The sequence below is a fragment of the Oculina patagonica genome, chromosome 12 (assembly GCF_052425735.1).
Source record: "Oculina patagonica isolate OP01 chromosome 12, crgOcupat, whole genome shotgun sequence".
Taxonomy (NCBI): Eukaryota; Metazoa; Cnidaria; class Anthozoa; order Scleractinia; family Oculinidae; genus Oculina; species Oculina patagonica.
This window is the reverse complement of record NC_135769.1, coordinates 16640493-16660970: the sequence shown is the minus strand read 5'-3', so window position 1 is coordinate 16660970 and position 20478 is coordinate 16640493. Positions and strand designations below refer to the sequence as shown.

At 36.9% G+C, this 20478-nt stretch overlaps 1 protein-coding gene across 1 annotated transcript; it reads right to left on the bottom strand.

Annotated features, from left to right (window-relative positions):
• Positions 1 to 1385: 1385 nt before the first annotated feature.
• LOC144632163 (SEC14-like protein 1) lies at positions 1386 to 20445 on the bottom strand. Its single transcript, XM_078490761.1, has 18 exons — positions 20233 to 20445; positions 19734 to 19883; positions 19283 to 19414; positions 17027 to 17155; positions 15998 to 16208; positions 13495 to 13577; positions 13046 to 13081; positions 12865 to 12924; positions 12547 to 12676; positions 11845 to 11933; positions 11302 to 11372; positions 11001 to 11059; positions 10676 to 10854; positions 10039 to 10107; positions 9812 to 9940; positions 8473 to 8706; positions 4292 to 4434; positions 1386 to 3855 (listed from the first exon to the last, which is right to left on the bottom strand). The coding sequence occupies exons 1-18, from the start codon at positions 20293 to 20295 to the stop codon at positions 3744 to 3746; spliced, it is 2079 nt and encodes a 692-aa protein (XP_078346887.1). The 5' UTR covers positions 20296 to 20445; the 3' UTR covers positions 1386 to 3743.
• Between the last annotated feature and the right edge of the window lie 33 nt (positions 20446 to 20478).

The following is a 20478-nucleotide window of genomic DNA, read 5'->3' as shown; positions in this document are numbered from 1 at the left end:
TTAAATGCAAAAACGTATAGTAAATACATTTTGTTTATTTCAAATTTATTGCAAGAATTAAAGACTACAGAATTTAAAATTTAGCAAGAATAGAAAATGTAACTACAGTTGAACTTCTTTGTCTTTAACTCTCAAGGAAAAAAAGTTCAAGGGTGGGGAGTTCAGGATAGCCAGTGGTGACTGAAGAGCAAATTCAAGGGAAATAGATTTGAGTCCTCTATAGTAGAGCTCAAGATAACTAAGTTTGAGATAAAGTGGTTCAACTGTAAGTGATTTTTACAAACCCTGATTACAGACCAGCAGGGAAAAGTCATTACTAGCATTATTCTTGTCAAAAACGTTTCATTTATTTAATTTTTATTTATTTATTACACCACAGCCGAGCTGTGCTGTACTCTACCTGTACTAAGTGAAATATAATAAACTTACTAATGGAAAAGCCCATATATCTAAACACTTATACTTGCCAAAAATTCCCCTTAATAAATATTTTATTGCGGTTTTCAGTGAATGCGACTCTGATCATCAATAATGATTGCGTTGCTGCCGTCTCGCGGCAGCGAACCTGAAAAAGAAAAAAAAAATGGATGAATCTACAATAAGAGGGGACTGGGTGGTGGCGTCTGTTTCCCGAGGGTCCGGGTGCGGCAGCGAGCGTACCGTTGGTTGAGGATTAAATTTCAGGTTCGCATTGAGCGCAATAAATTATTGCTACCTTCTAACTCTTAACAGATTACATTGTTGAGAACAATTTTAAAAAGTTACTAATTATCAATTAAATAAATAAAATGAAGGTATTGCTGCAACAAAGTCTTGCAAATGAGTTCATTATGTAATTATTTTGTACAATTTATTATAAAAAACCTAACATAGCCATAAATTGAAACTCCAGGAATTATCTGGTTAATACTTACAAGCTGTAGGACACAGTTGTGCAAACTTAGTTTATGGCACACCGTAAAAAATTTGCTATGTTTATACAACCTACTAAGTTGCACAAGACAAAACATACAGAAGAATCCTGATAAATTTCTCAAACCCTAGATTTTCAAACCTACTGACAACTTGAACCAAAAGACAATACCCTTCCCTCAGTTAAACATTGCAATTTTACCCTTGTTGTTTCATTCTCCCTAATTCTCTCAAACAAATTTTCATTTCCCTCGGAGGTTCGAGAAACCAGATATCCACTGTATTGTACAGTTAGCTTCCATAGTGATGTCATCAAATTAAAAAATTTCAAATACTGTACAGTCCATACTCTACAAAGCAGTCTTTCACACATTGTTCAGGACGACAGCATTTTAAGATTTGCATGGTTCCATTTGACATCTTTCTTAAAATAAATGTTAAATGTCAATTTGACTTCTTAAATGAAACATACCAACATTTTTTTAATCTATATAGTATAACATTTGGTCACTGTAATAGTGTTACATCAAAATGGTTGCTGCATATCAAGTTCTAAAAATTTTCTTGAAACATTTTTCCCTGGCCAATAACTTGGTTGCTGGGAATGCCAGAGATCTAAAATTTGGACTTATTATTATTACTTGAGGTAAAACCTAGAAAATCTGAAGACAAAAGCTCCAAAGGTTTTAAAATTTGATGACATCACTTTGAAACCATCTGTTACAAAAAACCTTTTTAACTTGGGTTATTGCTACTTTTGCTTGCCAAAAATGCTCACCAAGGGCAATACTTGATAACAAACACATTTTTGAATTTTATATGGTGAAAATCCAATTTGAGACCTTAAATTACACCTAGTTGTGCTGCTGTAAGCTAATGTGGCCATGTGAAATATGAAACAAAAAATAATATAACTCAAACTAAACATGAATGCGCTAAGAATACCAACTGGTTAAATGCTAACCAGTTGGCTATTTACATTACATGATAATTTATGGAGTCAAACCTGGGAAAAACAGGCAAAACTCCAGCTAGAAATATGAGTGCAGTGTTTAAATCCAGAATTCTGGATATCAAGTCCAGCACCTTGACCACTCAGTGGACAGTGGACTTACACTTCATCTGGTTCATACAGTTGATATTGTCAATTCTCATAAAGAATTCATTCACTAACTATTACCCTTGTAGAATTGTCAGTTCTACATGGTGAATCGTAACTTGAGGGGCTCACCTCTTTAGTGCATGTGAATTATTTATCTTCTAAAATTAATTTCAATTCCCAAAATATTAATACACAAGAAAAGCAAAAAAGTACAGAACGAAGAAGACATGGGAATTTAAACAATTGGGAGAATTGAAAGCATGATTGCAAAATGTCTTGAAAAATCTTAAATGTACATATGTTTAAAGTTCAGAAAACCAGGCTTGTTATTTACCAACATGTCAAACATTTTCAAAAACAACAAATAATATTTTTGTCTGCCAGCAGACAAAAAGTACATGTAAGTTTAATATGGAAAATTTTTGCAACTGGAATAAAAAAAACCTTGAGTAGCTTTTGACCTTTTTGGAAAAGAACTTATAATAATCTACATGTGCTTCTTGAATTTCTCTTGAAGTGCAGAATAATAAATTGTTAGCAAATTTGTCTGGAATTCAGTGCTCTGTTAGAATTAAGTCAAAACAAGGCAAATCATGTGTAAATGACAGACTTGACAAAACTTAATGATCACTTGCAGTCTTAAACTCCTACTCCCAACGTAAAAAGAAATAAGTGGGGTTTGATTTTACAAATTTTTGAGTTTAACTCTATCAAACTGTCTGTTTACAAATTATTCATTGTTTCTGCACTCGGGTAACACCTTGTGCAATTTTACAAATTTCTTGTTCATTATTAAGTTGACTTACATACTATATATACAATGTACATGTATGCCAAGAAAAAATGATTTCAACCCTAACTAACTTTACATTAAATTCTGCAATTGCATTTCATTTTCAAAGTATTCTGCTTATTTGTGAATCACAAACTACAATCCATTACAGACACAATCAGATTTGTGTGTCAATTTAAAGAACTCCTATCGAGTATAGACAGTGATTATCCACCTCTTTATTGCAGTTTTCAGTGATATGCGAACACTGAAATTATCCGGTAATTGTGAAGAACAGTTCTCGCTAACCGACTGTCGGTCGACTGTTGGTCGTTTGTCGGTAGTCTGTTGGCCGACAGTCGGCCGTTTGTCGTACGTCTGTCGGCCGTTTGTCGGCCGTCTGTCGGTCGTCTGTCGGCCGACAACCTGCCGACAGGTTTTGGCTATGATGTCGGCCAACAACATTATCCAACTAGCAATTGGGTTTTTTGCTGCTGTTTATCATAATTATGGTGACAGCCAATGAACCATGAAAAACAGAAACAAACAAGATGGATTGAAATCTTCTAATCACAACTGACGGACATGACCTTATGACCTGGTGGAAGTGAACTTCTGTTTCCCGAGAGGTCCAATAAGATGATTGATGGCAGCAAAAAGCGTAAACTGTTGGTTGAGGATTAAATTTCAGAGTTCGCCTATCACTGAAAACTGCCACAATCAGTGTTGCTTGAATGCTTAGGCACACTTTTTACCACAACACTGAAGTGGAGACGGAAGATTGTGTGCAAATCCTTGGACAAGCATCTTAACAACACTGTAAGAAACAGTAGTTGCGTTCACCTGGGGAAAAACAACATGTCCTTGTTCCAGGTCTTGTTATTGCTCCTTGGTGCTTTTTTATGTGACATGTGATTTTGATGTGCTTGGTGAATGAGCCCCTCTTAACTGTCGTTGCTATCTGGATGGGTGAGAAGAACTGCTGGCACCAGAAGAATGGCTTGCAGAGGTTGATATACTAAGCTGAGAGAAGCCACTGTGGCAAGACTCCAGACTTGATAATGATCCCCTGAAAGAGCAAATAACCCCAAAATATAGTACATGTGTAAACTACTGATCAGATTGTAACAATTGTGTTTTCTCTTTTTTTGTGTGTGAATTTGTTCCTCTTGCGAACATGTTTTTTTTATTTAATGCTAATGTCAACTGGCTGCCAAGCTGCTAGCCCCTATGGTTATTCCAGGCAGCCAGTACTTTCACTTTTTTAAGATTACTTTTTGTATTGATACGTTTTCTAAAGGCTAGAGTGGATAAGAGATAGTTGCTGTTGTCTCTTAACTACAGAGGACCTTTTATGACAAGTTTCAGACTGTAATATAATAATTATCAGTTTTTAGAAACATAAAGTGCGGGCATTTATGAATAAGGTACATGCAACAGCTGATGGTTTATTTAAACAATAATTGTTTTAATAATTACGATTACATTTACGCAGATTACATTACCTAAAATCTCTAGAGGGAAGCACTTCGTGATAATACATGACCTTAGCTCTGGTGTGTCGCCCATGAGCTTGGCCTGTTGGTGCACCTGATTTGTATTTCCACTGTAGAACGTACACACCAGGAATAGAACAAACATGAGTTCCCTGCCAGACAGAAATAATCTCAGTCAAGTTATATTGTAATATGGAATTTAGATCATTGCCCTGTATTGCCCATGCATCCTTACTGCGCAGAATTTTACATGTAAATAGCGTGCACACATAAAAAAAAATGGCAGCATTTTTCTATGCAAGAAAAATTAAATTCTCAAGTTTTGGATGTTGCCATCAAGTTTTGTCTGTAAAACGAAAACAGACCAATTCCTTTGTTTAAAAAATAATTGAAGGGTCGGTGCAAAAAGGGCGGCAGTGATTTTGGCCGAAAACGGACATCGGCCACATTGTCCCTGGTTTTTGCTCCGTTTTACAGGAATAACATAAGTCTCTTTGTTCCCTTTGAACAAAGAAAGTACTAAAGATGCCGACTGGAAAAACCTAGTTTTTGCATGAGTAATTTCTCGGAAACAGAGCAAAAACTGCGGAAAATAAAGTCATTACAATGTTTCACTTATGTCAATAAACCCACACGCGAATTTTGGAGTTGTTTTGACAATGTTGATTTCAAGCCAAAATCACGGCTGCCCTTTTTGCACCGAGCCCTTCAATTTATCACTGGAAATGTGTACCTTGCCAGTATTTGCAAGGGAATAATAGATAGATACAGTAAAATAAGTATAAAAGAGAAAGGAATTGACCAAAAACTCTATTTGAATGTCCCATATCCTTTGTCTTCATATTATAACAACAGCCCTCTAAGAGGTCATGTGGTTACCGATATTTTAACAGACTTGTGTTTACAGTCGAACTGAGGAAATAGTGAATAGCTAAAATGGTTCTGGAATGTTCATAGTGTAGTAATGATGAAAGTAGTCCCCCACTCCCGCCTTCATCAATTATTTTACAAGAAATCAGATCGCCAAAAATATGTTAAAGATTTTCTGAGAGATTTTTGGTGAACGTAGTTGTCGTAGGCTTTCTTGCAAAACAAATAATAGATATTGATGCTGGCGGGTCTTAATGTGTTTTTGGTTTACCTCTGGTCCTAATAAGGGGGAAACCCTTTTCTGCAAAATATAACGATCTCCTTATACTCAGAGATAAATTCAGATATTGCAAGCAATATAATTCTCAAACTCATTAATAATTCATGATGTTATAAGTCAACCAGAGCGCCCCATTCGGGTCAGGTGGATGAGTTGGAAACTCAATGAAACACCAGTTGAAAATCACTAGTGTTTCATAACGTTTTCATCACTAGTGTTTCATCACGTTTTCATCACTAGTGAAAAAATTGTTCTTAATCTGCATATTCATATATTACTCAAACACAGCTTTACATGAATCATTAATTTTTAATAAACAATGACCAGGAAAAAAAATTCAAATTACAAACTGACAAGCCTAAGTCATTTGAAATTAAAGTTTACAGTACATTTCTTAAAGTCGCCAAAACAGACTGGCATAGTATCCATATATCCACATTCTGAGAAACTTAAGCGGCTGAACTTAACGGCTTAACGGCTTAGCGGCTTAACGTAAGCGGCTGAACTTTGTGCAATTCATACTCTTTAAAAACTCCACCAACCTCGAGTATTGGAACATTGACACTTCGCACTCGTTGCCAATCCTCAAAAATCCCTATTGCCCACTTATTTTTATATCTGGTAGACTTCGGTACTGCTCTCTCTACGCAAAGTTCTTCTTCCTCGATTGTTTTCGGGGAGCGAAACCTTCCTTCGGCCATGGCAAAAACAATATGTAAATCCCTTCAAGTTCACAACGCTTTTAGAATACAAATTTGGTGCAACGCGAAACTATTGGATAATTAAAAACAAAAGCTCACAAATACAATGAATGCCGACTGAATACAACAAATCACACATACAAGGCATTTTAAAGAAAAATGGGAAAAAATACGACACTGCATAATTTTGTATTGTTTCTTTAGAGAAGTCATTTCAAAAACTCGTGCATCGTGTTTTATCACGATTTCCAAACACTCGAAAACAGATGAAAGCACTCGGCCGAAGCGGCCTCGTGCTTTCATCTGTTTTCTCGTGTTTAGAAATCGTGATGAAACACTCGCACTCGTTTTTGAAATAGTACATAACATTTCACTGCATTTCAGACCATGTGCGTTCGTACTGTACGTAGTACACAACTCTTACCTCGATTTTGATCGATTTATCGGTTGTATTTCGCAGTTGACGATCAAGATCTTACTTCCTTCTTGTCGTGTAGGTCACATTCAAATTTGCAGGGGGATTGGGTAATAACCTTGTCACGCATTCTACCAAAATTTGTAGCAATCGGACGAAGAATAAATTTCGAGGTGAACTATTTACACAGTGGAGGCTACTATCCAATCAGGAGAACGCTCGCAACCACAAAGTAAATAAGTTTGACCGAAGGCCATTAATTTCGTAAAAGCATGCTCTTCAAATATCGGAAAGATAATCATCAGCAAGACCAAAAAATATTGAGATTCCTTACAAATACAAATATCCGACGACTGCAATGGTTTTAGGTTTGATTAAAGCAATGTATTGAAAAAAAATAGAGTAAGCTCTTTTAGCGTTTAATTGTAAAGTAAACATTCTAGCTATATTCTGAAACGGAAGAAAACTTCCACCAATCAGAGTGTTTGCAACGCAAACAAAAGCGTGATGATATGGCATATCCACCGTGTTTGCTCGCACGGAAGGGCTAGCGTGCCCCGAAAACGGGCAAGTTGATTGAAGAGAATGGCATATATGCAGGAGAGTTACAAAGTTTTTTCAATTCATGTAACAGATTAATGTATAAATGTGTATAGGAAAATTCACGGCATCTTCGACGTCACAAGTCGCCCGAATACACGCAAAATTGCGTGGGTTCTCGCGTGGACGTATCCGGAGTTGCGTGATCAGTGTCACGTGAATCGCGAAAACATTCGAGTCGGCACGAAAAGTTCAGAACGAAAAAGAAGACAGTCATGTTAAAACATCAAATTTCGTATGGACAGTTTCGTATAGCAAGCTGTGCAAATGCCATGTCGAACAACATTTATCTCCTTGATGTAAAGCTCAAGATTACGCTATTCTCACCCTACCGCAATCTGGAAACGAAACACTATTTGTTTTTGAAATAGCTGCTTGTTGGTATTTTTTTTAGCCATCGCTCCTGAAGAAACGATATTTAAAGGGCAGTACGGGAAAGAGTTTTATGCATGGCCAGAAGTTTAATAGTTAAATACTCGTGCCGTTTCAGGTACGCTTTCGTTCTTCCTTCGTGCTTCGGAAAGTCTCACTTGGAAGCAATATCCACGTGCGAAGGATCATATTCCAACTACGTTCGGCCATATGCACGTGCCAAGCATCATATTCCAACTACGTTCAACCAGCGGTTCATCAAAGCAGTCGGTTGTCGATCGTGGACAGTTCGAACGCGCCATAATGATTGTGAAAGTGGCTTTTTTATCGGAATCGTCATATATAACTAAATCCTAACAATTCATCACTGTATCCTTCTAAAGACTAAAGAATAGCATTGTAATCGTAAAAAGCTACCAGGAGAACTTGAGAAATCCTCGTACCCTTTCGGTACGCTCTGGTTCTTACTTCGTGCTTCGGAAAGTCTTACTTACTTACACAGGTAGTAACATTATGTGGTTACCTTGGTAACCACTAAAAAGTACGAACAATATTTTGGTGATCTTAATAGCGAAATAAAGAGGAACACAGAAACAGAGACAGACAGGGTGTTATGATAGTGTAACAATCTGAAAAGTAAATACCGGTAGTTTTGTTCCAATAAGCCAAAACAAAAGCCTCTAAAATCAGGATTTTGTTATTAATAATAATAATAATAATATCTTTTATTTAGACACGATAAATTTACAGCATAGCTGATGTGGTCGTGTTTATTACCATGAGAATGTCACAAACATCACAAGACTTTACAGATTTGAATTTTAGTTTAACTTAGCAGATCACTGGCTCGTAACAATGCTGCTTTCTTACTTTCAGTGCAAATATTGTTAACTGGTATGCTCTAGCTAGTCTTGTCTTTTTTTAATGCTAGACTTTACACATCTAAATATACCTGTATTGATTCACCATCAAAGCAATGCCTTGGCTTTTCCACCACCACAGCATCTACACCTGCTATGACTCCAGACTGGTTAAGAGAAACATCACTACCAAAGCTTGACAAACTAGTGCTGCTGGCTGCCTCACGAGGACGCTTGTGTCTGAAAACTGTGAACTGAACATCTCCTTTCATGACGTCGAAATCCCACGTGATCACAGACTGAGATTCTTTGATTGTCACCAACACCTGTCAAATGGCATTAAGGTTGCATGAGTGCATGCTTCGATGTATCAAAAGAAGTCTTGCACATGTGAAATGACCCTACAGTTTAAACTTTCTGTGGCATAAATATCCTATGGAGTATTGCTACTCCCCAAGACAGAACCCTTAGCCATCCTGCCTAATTCTAAAAATAATTAATGTTAGGTTTTCCAAATAATCTGCCCAATAAATACAGCTGGATAAAACTGAGAGGAACTGTTAGAGTGAATGCTATGCTTAAACCACAAACATCTAGAATTCACGGGGCTCAAGACTAACAGAAGCCAACTAGCCAAAGACTACTGAAATTTAGGTTTTGGCTACCAGGTTTAACACTCCTACTAGCCACTTTGGCTTGTGAAAAACTTGACAAAAAAGTTCTTTATAGAATTTAATATATCTGACTAGTGAAAAATTGCTTTTGGCTAGTAAAATCTGACATGTCACTAGCCAATAAACCATGAAGTGAGGTAAAAAGTTAGTCTCCAGCCCTGACTTAAGTCCAACACACTATTTATCTTACTTTTACATCAAAACAGATAATCAAATTACATTAAAGCCACATAAATAGACAATAATAATTATAAATTGTTCTTAGCCTTTCAGCAAATGCTGGCCTGCTAATTATTGACTCAAGTTTGCTAACTTAGGGAATAAGAGAGTGTAGGGTATAGTTTGCACATTAGAACACTTCATTTAAAATTCTATATCCAGTCTCTCCTTGTGTAGTGGAGGGAGACAGGAGGGCGGGAGAAAAGGGCAGGAGATAGGAGACGAGAAAGCAGGAAATGGGATTTCCAAGGTGGTGGAAGCCGGTGCAATTGAAATTTTTTGCAACATGTTGTTATATTTTGGAAAAGAAATGGGACAAAGAGGAGGGATCACTACAGAAAAAGGTGGAAAGCAGGAGAAAAAGTTACAGAAAGTGGGAGTAAGAGGTATGGGAAGTGGGAGGTTCAGACCCCCTGCCACCCCCCCCCCCCCTCCCCCATATAATAAAATATAATTTCAATCCTGGCATTATTCAATAATTGTGCTATGAAGTGCATAATCCATGTCAGATGTAATGTGTAGTTGTTCTACATCTCACCTCATGGGGCGATCCTTTGCTAACATGAGTTGTTTGGTAGATTTCACTGCTCCAAGATTCCTCGCCTTCATTAAACTCCAGTGATCGGTAAAGAGTTTTTGGGACAAGTCCTCCTTCCTTGATTTGACACTAAACAAGATAATGGATTTAACTTTTTCAAATTCATATTCAGTACGTTATTCAATTCTTCACAAGAGGATTTTTTTAGGACTAGCTGTCCTTCTTACCTCATAGGGTCCACCAAGGAAGTCTGGAATATACTCTGCCGCAATGTAATCAGTCAGACCACCAGGATCCTTCAATACAAAGAAGAAAATAAAACACATTATAACATGGGCAAGACTAAGACTGTGCATAGGGCCAATACTAAGATCTACCAATCCAAACATTGTAATGCAGGTTCAATATACTCCAAGTAAAGGACCATGAAAAGTTTCTACAGATCTTACTCAATCACTATGTCACATAAATCTCTCAACTTAGGTTGCTCATAACAATTTATTACTAAGTATTTTAGCCTTCTGTCTTTCTTTTAAAATTATTATGGTCCTCACTGTGCTTAATCCATACTGTCGAGCCTAGTGCCAATGTTCCGCTGAACACTATAATAATAATAATACTAAACACATAATACTAAACTGCAATACTAAACACTGGTAATAAAATTAAGGTGTGTTGCTCCAGAAAGTATTCATACTCCCAAACCCCTGAACCTAGCCCTCCAGAAATTCCAGTTAAGCTTCATCCTTTCCTTTCAAAATTTTGACATTTGAGACTCCCCCACCCCTCCCCTCGAAATTTTCAATGACGTTCCATTGGGTGGTGTGACTTGTGTTATGAAACAAAATAATTTATTAACAGTACCTGATAGTCATTGCCACCATATATGAGAAACTTGTTCCTTGTGTTTTCGTCAATGAAAGGACTGACCAGCGTCCAAAGAACACCAAATATCCTGGGTGCACGCACAATCAGCAACCGACCCATTGTCTCAGGGTAGTTACATTCAACAACTTCAATCACCTTTAACAAGGCTTTGATGCCTAAAAAAAGTTTTTTTGAAAGGTTACATGGGCTTCAAAATTGTTCCAGTTTCTTTCCACTGTAGGTAAATTTTCATTTTGGGCTTGCATTAACTGCTTTGCCGTAAAATAAACAAAACTTGGAAATTCATTTCAAAACTACTCACCAGGTCTCCACAGATGTCTCATGCTCAAGCCTTCCAGATCACAAAGACAAGTCCATGAGCTGTAACACACAAATCAGTATTAATAATGTCAACATAAATTACGTATCAGTGGTAAATAATGGTGAAAGTCCTTTCCGATAAGCAAGGTGCAGAAACTGAGCTGAGAACACAATGACGCCAGCCTGGGCTCAGACCTGGGCCACTGGATCCAGAGTCTAACATGCTAACCATACCACACTGCCTTGCACAGCTGCATCTAGATAAACAAGTCACATAACTTCATTGTAGTGTCATACATTACCTGATTGGATGTCCTGTCTTTTTTGTCAGTTCTTCTGTCATTTTAAGTCCTTCTTCATTGATTGACACAACCTTGCAGAGAAGGATTTACCAACATATAAGATCTTTTAAAGAAGGTTTTTTAAGCCAATGTTTTTTTTTTTGTCTAAATTTTCAGTGACATCTGTTCACCGTCATAAGAGTAAGTGTAAAGTTTGTTCGTGCTTGCGCTTGGTGCTCAAACTTTCACTTACTCTGATGAAGGTGAACAGATTTCACCAAAAATTTAGACAAAAAAAAACAGATCGGCTTAAAAAAACCTTTAAATGTCTTCTACCGATCACAATACTGGTTCCAGTATTTTCAGTAATATAAGATCTTCTTACACTGTACAATTACAGTAACTACAAATTATTTTGAATACAGTGTTTGATTGATTTAAATATTTATCTGCATTAAAACCATCACTCTCTGGAAGTCAGGGCACCACACCTCCCTTCCCTGATGACAAAATTATCAAGGTAGTAAATGCCACCCTGTACTTGTACCTTAAAACCCAACTTACATGTTTCAGAAAGCCATCTTCACCCACAGCTTTCAACAGTCCTTTGACATCCATGGATCCTAGCCTGAGTATATACAATGGTCGGCCCTCTGTAATACAGCAGCAATGAGAGGAATCAATATCGAAAATTGAAAACATTGAAAACAGTACTTCTGATAAAAAACATCTGTTTGCTCAATATACAGAGAGTTCATTACTACAACTGGTAATGCAACTGATGAATCAATTGAAAGTATTTTACATTAACTGGTTCGTAAACTGCGGAATATCACTTGGATATTCCCTAATTTTAAAAGTCTGTGTCTGAGCCAAGTGGCCCATACAGCCAGAGGTTATCCCGGTTTCTGTAGCATTAAAAGCGACTAGGAGGATTGCTACTCCCCCGCGGATGGGATGCTAGTCCATCGCGGGGTTACCCCCCAACAGTAAATTTGCTGGTACCTATTTATACACCCAGGTGGAGTGAGGCACTGTGAGAGTAAATTGTCTTGCCCAAGAACACAAGGCAGCACCCCAGCCAGGGTTCGAACTAAGCCGTTCGACTCGGAGTCGAGCACGCTAACCATTAGGCCACCACGCCTCCCACGATCCCCCAATTTTAGTTGGGGCATATTGTGTCGCTTGACGTTTTTTAACCAATCGTTCAATTACAATTGCTTATATGGGTGAGAAATTAACGGCCAGGATCATGTTACTGCTTACCTCTATCTGTGTTATACCATCCCCCACAGTAGTAGTTCAAAAGAGGTTCAGGAGGGTGCCAGATTTCTCTTATATTATCTATATTGTGGTGCCGTCGCCATGCTAGGGACTCACACAGCATTTCATACACCTGAAACATACCAGGAGCACAGCTTGAAAAATTTAGCTTAAAATAATTTGTCAAGTTTGTTGTTCATGATCCATCAAAGTCTTCCCACCGTAGACCTAATTGATACAATTTTTGCAGAATTTTGGAGGCATCGAAGCCAACTGATAAAAAAAAATATTCACAGTTCTGTAATACTCTCATTACATTACCTTGTCTAAATTAAAGTCTCGTGCTCGGAGAAATCTTAAGAGATGAGCATCATTTGGCATCTAGGAAAAAAGCTATTATTTAGTATTGTTGATATTGCTTTTCCGGTACTTATTAGAAAGTAATTATTATTAAAACTAAATCTCATGCACTTGTAAAGCTATTCTAAAATTAAAGTGTTACCTTTCCTTGATGCGTAGAACTTAGTTTCTTGCGTAGCTGTATATGAATAATGAACAAAACAAAATGATTAATTTTGTCACACACAAAAGTAATGAATGCAGCATTCACAGAGGAATATGCCACCAACATGCCAACTGTTTGACATTTAATAATAATAATAAAAATAATAATTTTAATACTTATTTATTAGTTATATTGTGCAGTTATTAATATAAAATTTTCAATTGCAAGGAATTTTCAATTGCACCTTACAATCTTAAAAAAGGTAAAAGTTAAAATATAAAGTTGACTGGCTAAGAAATGTAGAAACTTAAAACATTTTTTAAACAAAGAAAAATGTTGAAAAGCAAATGGTACTAAGTGGCATTAGCTGTACATAAGGATCTCTCAAATGGGGTTTATTCTGGAGTTGTGTTTCTGAATCAAACTTGGTTAATATTTCCACTAACCTGAATAAGTTGATTTTCTTCTTTAGGGCTCAGTTTACCAAGGAATCTCTGAATGTAGTCATCATCAAGCTTGTAATCTGAAACTAACCAGAAGGGTTTTTCACATTAAGATAACATACAATGCCATCGCAGCACAGATAAAGATATGGAATGATAGTGATCCTTTTGGCCAGTTAGAAAGGTCAATTTTTGTGGTGGATCACCAGGCTTGTTCTCAAAGGAATGAAGACAGGTTTGAGATGGCACTAGAATGGTTTGTAAAAGCTTATTTTAACTTTAAATTATTAATTGTAATAGTTGTATAATGATAGGTTTAAGTTGTTTTTACGTTTTTTTCTTAGTCAGGTGTCCACAATTAGTAGAGGGGACTTTTCCCCTTGACTAAACATTTTTAGACACGGAAATAAAGTTTTTATTATTATTATGGAGAATGTACAAGTAAATAGAGCTATACTAACTTAATGATTTTTTAAAAAATAAGATATACATTGTAAACTGGCTTGTGATACTTTAAAATATAAAAGCTACTACCAACTTGATGTTTTATTTGGATTTTGTAGAACACTGCCATGACATGCAATTAGTTTGTGCTAAACAATGGACTGCTGTCAATTTGTTTAACAGGAAGTGAAGTTCAAAAAATTAATAAATAAATAAAAAAGCCAATGAAACTGTTCCACATTCAAGACAAGAAAAAGGCTTAAAAATTGATGCAAGTCAGTGCAATACTTTTCTGTTGTGAACTTAAAAGATCCATACAAATTAGTCAAGTGCTGTACAATGTACAACAGGAAATGATGTACAAGTTATTAATTTATTTGTAAATTAGAAAGATAAGTCTGAGTCCTCAACTGATCAGTAATATTTTGAACTTCCTACACATCTTAAAACTTGTACTGCAAAAGTAAATGCTATTTTATTTAAGAGAAGAAACACAACTGCAAACACTTGACACAGCATTTAGTCAATGAATATAATCACTAAGATGGTGATTAAGTTCATTGTGCTGTTGGCCTTCAATGACGCAGCTAAACTACTCTCTAATCATCATTTATAATTGTTATTTTAGATCCATGATTCCTGTATTAATAATACCTTGTGAAGTTGACTTTTGTGACTTCATTTGTTTAGCAGCAACTAAAATTTAATATTGTTTCAGCAGCAAAAACAATAACCAAATGAAAAGGAACAAGCTTTTAACCTGTCACCTCTCTGATGTCTTGCATGAGTTCTGTCCTACTCATGTTCAGTCATATTTGTTTATTTTAGTATTTAATAGCAGCCATAAGTAGTTTATTTTAAGAAATGACAGTGTGTCTACAATGACAGGTGATAATCATGCAAAATTACATAGAGAAAGGAGGGTCATCCACTTGTCCATTTTTATCCTTGTTTCTACATTTAAGCTCTAAAGTAGTGGTAACCACAGGTTATAAAGTGCGGGCCTCGAGTTCTAAATTTTTGTTTTCGCATTCTAGTCATTCTTTGAGGAGGAAAAAAATCTCAACTTCCTGATACATTTTGGGATCCGTTCATGGTAACCGTTCATGGTGGAAGATTAGAACAAATAACTTATTTAGGTCACCTCATTTTCACAGCAATTTTTCCAACAGGTTGAAAATTTTTCAGACGGTGTCGATAAATCACTGGACAAAAGTAACACGTCACGCAAGGAATGCATGATTTAATCGAGCACGCGGTGTAATTAAGATGTGATTTTCCTTTGTCGGTGAACTCGCTGTGCTTTCAGTGTTGTAAGGAATTTTTACAATCACAGTAAATCTTCTCAAAACCAACGCCTAAACAACGTCGGCCAAACATAGTTTTCAATCTTCCATGTGACAGAAGCCTTGATCTTATGTGACAAACTGTTGACAGAGATTGACTTATGTTTCGCATTCTAATCGTTCTTGAAGAACAGATTTTCAACTTCTGGTGTTTCGACAAACTGTTGTGATTGACACATTTTTCGCATTCTGATCGTTCTTGGTGGAAGAACAAAATTTTTAACTTCCGCTTTGTAGCTAGCCTTTTATAAACATGGGGCGCACGCGTTATACGCAATCCGCTGGTCACTGTCAAGTTTAGGGTTGCGGGCCTCTCTTGGGTCCGCAATAATAAGTGAAAGGCATGGTCAATAACCTTAAAAATAATAAAGGTTCCTTGACTTTTCCCTGACTTTGACAAAAAATGTAGAATTTCCTGACTGAATGCCAAAAATTTGCATGCTCAAGATTACTGTGTCATCCCAACCCAATCCCAAGAACATCTGCTTCTAATGGCAAGGGTCTGGACACAAGATTGGTTTGAATGAAGACAAGGGTACTCCTGCAAGTAGTTCTAGCACTCATGCAGGCCTTGTCTTTATTTTTATTAGTATTAAGGTGGCAAACACAGGCTTTCTTAGAAGATTAACAAAGTTGGCAGCTCATATTGTGCTTCACTTCAAAATGTGATCTTGCATATAGTAATAGCATTTACACTGTACACGTGCAATCCTTACCTGGTCTAGAGGCAAGTGGTAGTGTATCAGCAGCTTCTATTGCAGAACTAGCAATAGGAAGAGCATCATCATCATCCTCAACTTGGTCTGCACTGCTCACAGCTTCTGCACTCTTTGTACGGGGCCGTCCATGTGAGTGCTCAAATGGAGCCAGATATGTTACTCCTTCACTTATTAACTCGTCAATATAGTATTGGATCACTTCTTTACCCTGTCAAATAAAGATAAGCAACTATTACTGGACAACGTCTTTTTCAACTACAAAAGGTCAAGGTCAAGGTACATGTTTTCCCCCTTTGGCGGCTTCATTATCAGTTCTGAACTTAAGACGATTAACAATAGTTCTCCTTGGTGTTTACAAAACCGTTTCCATCAAGCCAAGTGGCCCACATCGCTGGAGCTTACCCCGGTTTCTGTTGCCTAGGAGTATTTCTACATCACCCCCCCCCCCCCTCGCTGGAAGGGATGCTAGCTATAGTCCATTGCAGGGTTAACCCCAGCATTATTTCACTGGTACTGGTCAATTTATACACCTGGGTGGAGAGAGGCACTGTGAGAGTAAAGTGTCTTGCCCAAAAACACAACACAATGCAGGACTGTAAATAACTTTTTTCACTTGAAAGGACATACATGTATGTCCTTCTAAGACACCATCTTGGTGGGACAAAACAAAATTGTGGTCGGACATCACCAAAAACAAAAGGTTGAATTTCATTCATTGTTGCCGTAAAATGATTTACGATCAAAAAATTGTCCGGACATCATGGCCAACCACACTTGGAATTTTGTCAGACATGAGCAAATTTTGGTCAGCCAATGTCCGATGACCAACTGTTATTTGCAGCCCTTCAATGACCCCAGCCAGGGCTCGAACCAGGTCTGCCCGATGCGGAGTCCAGCACGCTTATCATTACACAATTATTTAAGGTTGCATTCAATTGGCAGGCCTTTATACTATAGATTGAATAAGAATGAAATGGTGGAATAAGGAACTAGAAATTTGAGTGATCATGGAAGATCTAAGCTCACCTTTTTGATGTTCTGAAGATATAACTTAATTGCTAGTTTCTCTATAGCTGCCTCAAAACCAAAGAATGACTTAATGTCCAAAGTGGCATCCTGCTCAAAACAAGTCCAGTCAGGATTGTCAGGGTGAACCTAGGGAAGCAAGGCAGTTCCAGGATAAGTGGAAAAATGATACATATAAAGCAGATCTATTATGAAATAGTACTGTATCTTTCTCATAGAAAAACCATTCTATATCAGAGTATATTTGTGCAATGTTTGGTTTTGGGGCTCATAGATTTAGCCCCAAAATTAAACATTGCATACTCTCAGTGTTCATAGGATTTTATTCATATCCTGCACATAATGTTCTGTAGGTTTTTTTTTGCTGTTTACACCTTAGCTAGAATGTGATTGTACTCTACAAAATCAATTTCCTTGAACAAGGAATCTCAAGTTACACCAAGAGACTGTTCTCAACCCTCCAAGTTAAGGCCATCTTAGTCGCCATGGCAACTTATATTTTGGAGTAGGCGACTTAATTGAAACTGAATTCGCCAGCCTGGCGACTAAAATTGAGAATATGATTGAAAGCGTGAGCTTAATTTAGCGACTAAAATTTTTCACTGGCGACCAAACTTGAGCAGACAGTGGCCGAATGGCCACTAAGGAAAAAAATAAACATGGAGGGTTGGTTCTTAGAGTCGTGGCACTCTACAGTGGATTCCAATGCGGTAAACAAAAGAAAACCCCTTCTGCATGCTTACACTCCACTGCTAAGAAATTAAAAATTGGATGACGTATTCAAACATGCTTAGCGTGTGCTAATATAGAACAAACATCATTTCACTCTGATGAAGGTGGACAGAGGCCACCGAAAATTTAGTGAGATTGGATGATTCCTTCTTATTGTAATCAGTCTACCAATTGCCACAGACAAAGTGTAAATTAGGTAAAAATAAGTTCTTTTAAGCCACCTTGTTCAAACTCCCTGATGAAGTCTGAGTGATCAGACAAAACCGGTCAGAGAAAATAAAGCACTTGCTGATAAGATCTGTTGCTATTTGCTGCTTACTGTTACTTATTAAAAAATTGTTTAAAAAATTGCACGTATTTTAAAATTATTTAAATACTAGTAATGCAAAATTCATCAAGGAGGTGAAAGTGTTAAGACATATTTTGTCAAGGACTACCTCTGCTACAACTAGCAAGGTAAATCCATGAAAATAACTAAAATTTTATACAAGAGGAACTGTGGGAAACATTAAGAGTATTTTGTGGGATCAAGTAGTTTCAACTTTTTCTTGGGGACATATACCCCCCCCCCCTCCCAAGGAAGTCCCCTTAGATGAGATTTTAGTCCAGCATCATATCGCAACATTATTTCTCCCAAGTTTGACCAAAGACACGTACAAGAGCATTCTAAAAACATCTGGAAATATGATGCTATATTTATTACAAAATTGAGCCTGTCTGGAATAATAAATAATCTACTGTACATAATATTTCTAAACAAAGCCTTGCTATTTCATTTTCCATGATTTATTATGCAAAACAGAAAATATTATGTCTGTTGCCGCCGCAGCTTTAACAAAAACAATCCCAAACAGCATAATTAAAGGAACGATATAAAAGCCCTCAGCAGGCTCTGCTCAAGTTTGCAACAAAGAAATTCCCATTCAAATAAAATGTTGGAAGCATGCAGATATTATAAAACACTGTGCTTGACTTCGCTCAAAAATTTTAAGGGTTATTTAATATCATGTGCTTTATAGTCCTGTCAGATAATAATTATACAAGACCCAACCTGCAATTAATTTCAGGCAGAAAAATAATAATCCTTATATTGAATAAATAATTTAATGTTTTCCATTCCAAAATAAACAGGCCCATATATGCCCAAGACCTTGGAAAGGGAACTTTGCGGTTTCTCGTATTGTTATGTAAATATTTCTCTTGGGACATCAAACAAGTGATAACGTAATAAGCGACAGTCCCATATTAAATTTGCATGCTGCATCAATATACGTGCCTTTGTTTATTTTGAGCCCCTACTTGTAGTGTTTGCCTTTGCAGTCATTAGCAGAAACTCGAAATACATCATCGCTGACCCAAATCAGACAAACGCAATTTCAAGTATCGTGCGGAAAGTCACTATACTGTACTACACTGTTTGTTGAGTGCTTTAAAATCGGAACCGCAAGGAAACACAAGTTTGTCGGTGATAGAAACTTCTCGATTTCCTTTCGGCTTGTAGATAAAATAATTAAATAAACTCACCGAATAATAGCAATGTTCCGTGACACCAACACGAGATGAAAAGCTCTCGTTGTAGGCAGTGATGGTCAATGTTCTTTCACGTCTGTCCAAGCAGTTCGTTTGATTGAAATAGACATATTCTACGCCAATGATCTGCGAAAAAGCAAAGCATTAGCTACATATTTGCGGTGCAAAACTCGTAAAACCAAACATTAGTATCTCACTTCAACTACCGTTATCTTAAACGTGTTGTAGGGTTTGAAATTTATTATTTTATTCAAAGTACAGTACTATGAGTTTAGATTGGAGGTGTCCGATTTGATAACGAGCTAAGCTAATCAACTGCTCTTGAATCACTCATAATCAACTTTTATAGCTAATTTTCATGGAGTTTTTATTATCTTCAAGCATATTTTCCCTTGAATTCTAAAAGCTCACTCTATCCACTTAACATACAGGAATAATGACTTACTTTCTTTAATAAATATGGTGCATCTACATCTAGTTTACATCTCCTCTCAACGTTGTGTACCGCGCCATCTTCGCTCTTGTACTCGGACAAAATTTCGCTGCCAAGAAACACGGGAATCATATGACAGGTTGGGAAGCGCTTTTCGTATGCCTGTAAAGAAAAAGCGATAAATTGAATATCTACACCCGCAAAATGATTTTTTGAGGCTAAAACTTTATCAGATAGGCAATTAACTTGGGAATTAAATATACGGTATAAATTTACAACAAATCGTCGAGGACGCCGTCAAATATGACACATTTCTGGATTACACAATTCTTCTTCAAGGAACTGAACACGTTAACACATAAAACGTATGATTCAACGAGTTACCAATAGAAATTTTGAAAGATTCTCCGTTAATTTACGAGATAATTGCCGAATAGTGCAAGGAGATCGCGTCTATATGAAAAGAATCATTTATCGAAATGCAATGAATGAGCGAAAAATTTGCACTTACCGCCATAACAATCTCGAAAGGGTACTTATAAACCCTGACGGGCGACTGGTATTCTTGTACCATCGTGAATCCCAATAAAGGCCTTACAAACTATGTCTACATGCAACTAAAAAAAACAATGCTATTCACAGTTCGTTCAAACGAAAACTGATTTTACAAGGCACACCGGTGTCATCACAACACCGACGTGTGTGCGTGTTGCCGTATGCAGGAAGGCGTAACAATAAATTACTGTGTAGGGTAGAG

Coding starts and splice junctions, on each gene's coding strand:
- LOC144632163 (XM_078490761.1), bottom strand. CDS start 20,295: ATGGTACAAGAATACCAGTCGCCCGTCAGGGTTTATAAGTACCCTTTC. Junction 16,209..17,026: donor ATCTTCAGAACATCAAAAAG/GTGAGCTTAGAT, acceptor TTTATTTGACAG/GGTAAAGAAGTGATCCAATA. Junction 11,373..11,844: donor AAGATGGCTTTCTGAAACAT/GTAAGTTGGGTT, acceptor CTTCTCTGCAAG/GTTGTGTCAATCAATGAAGA.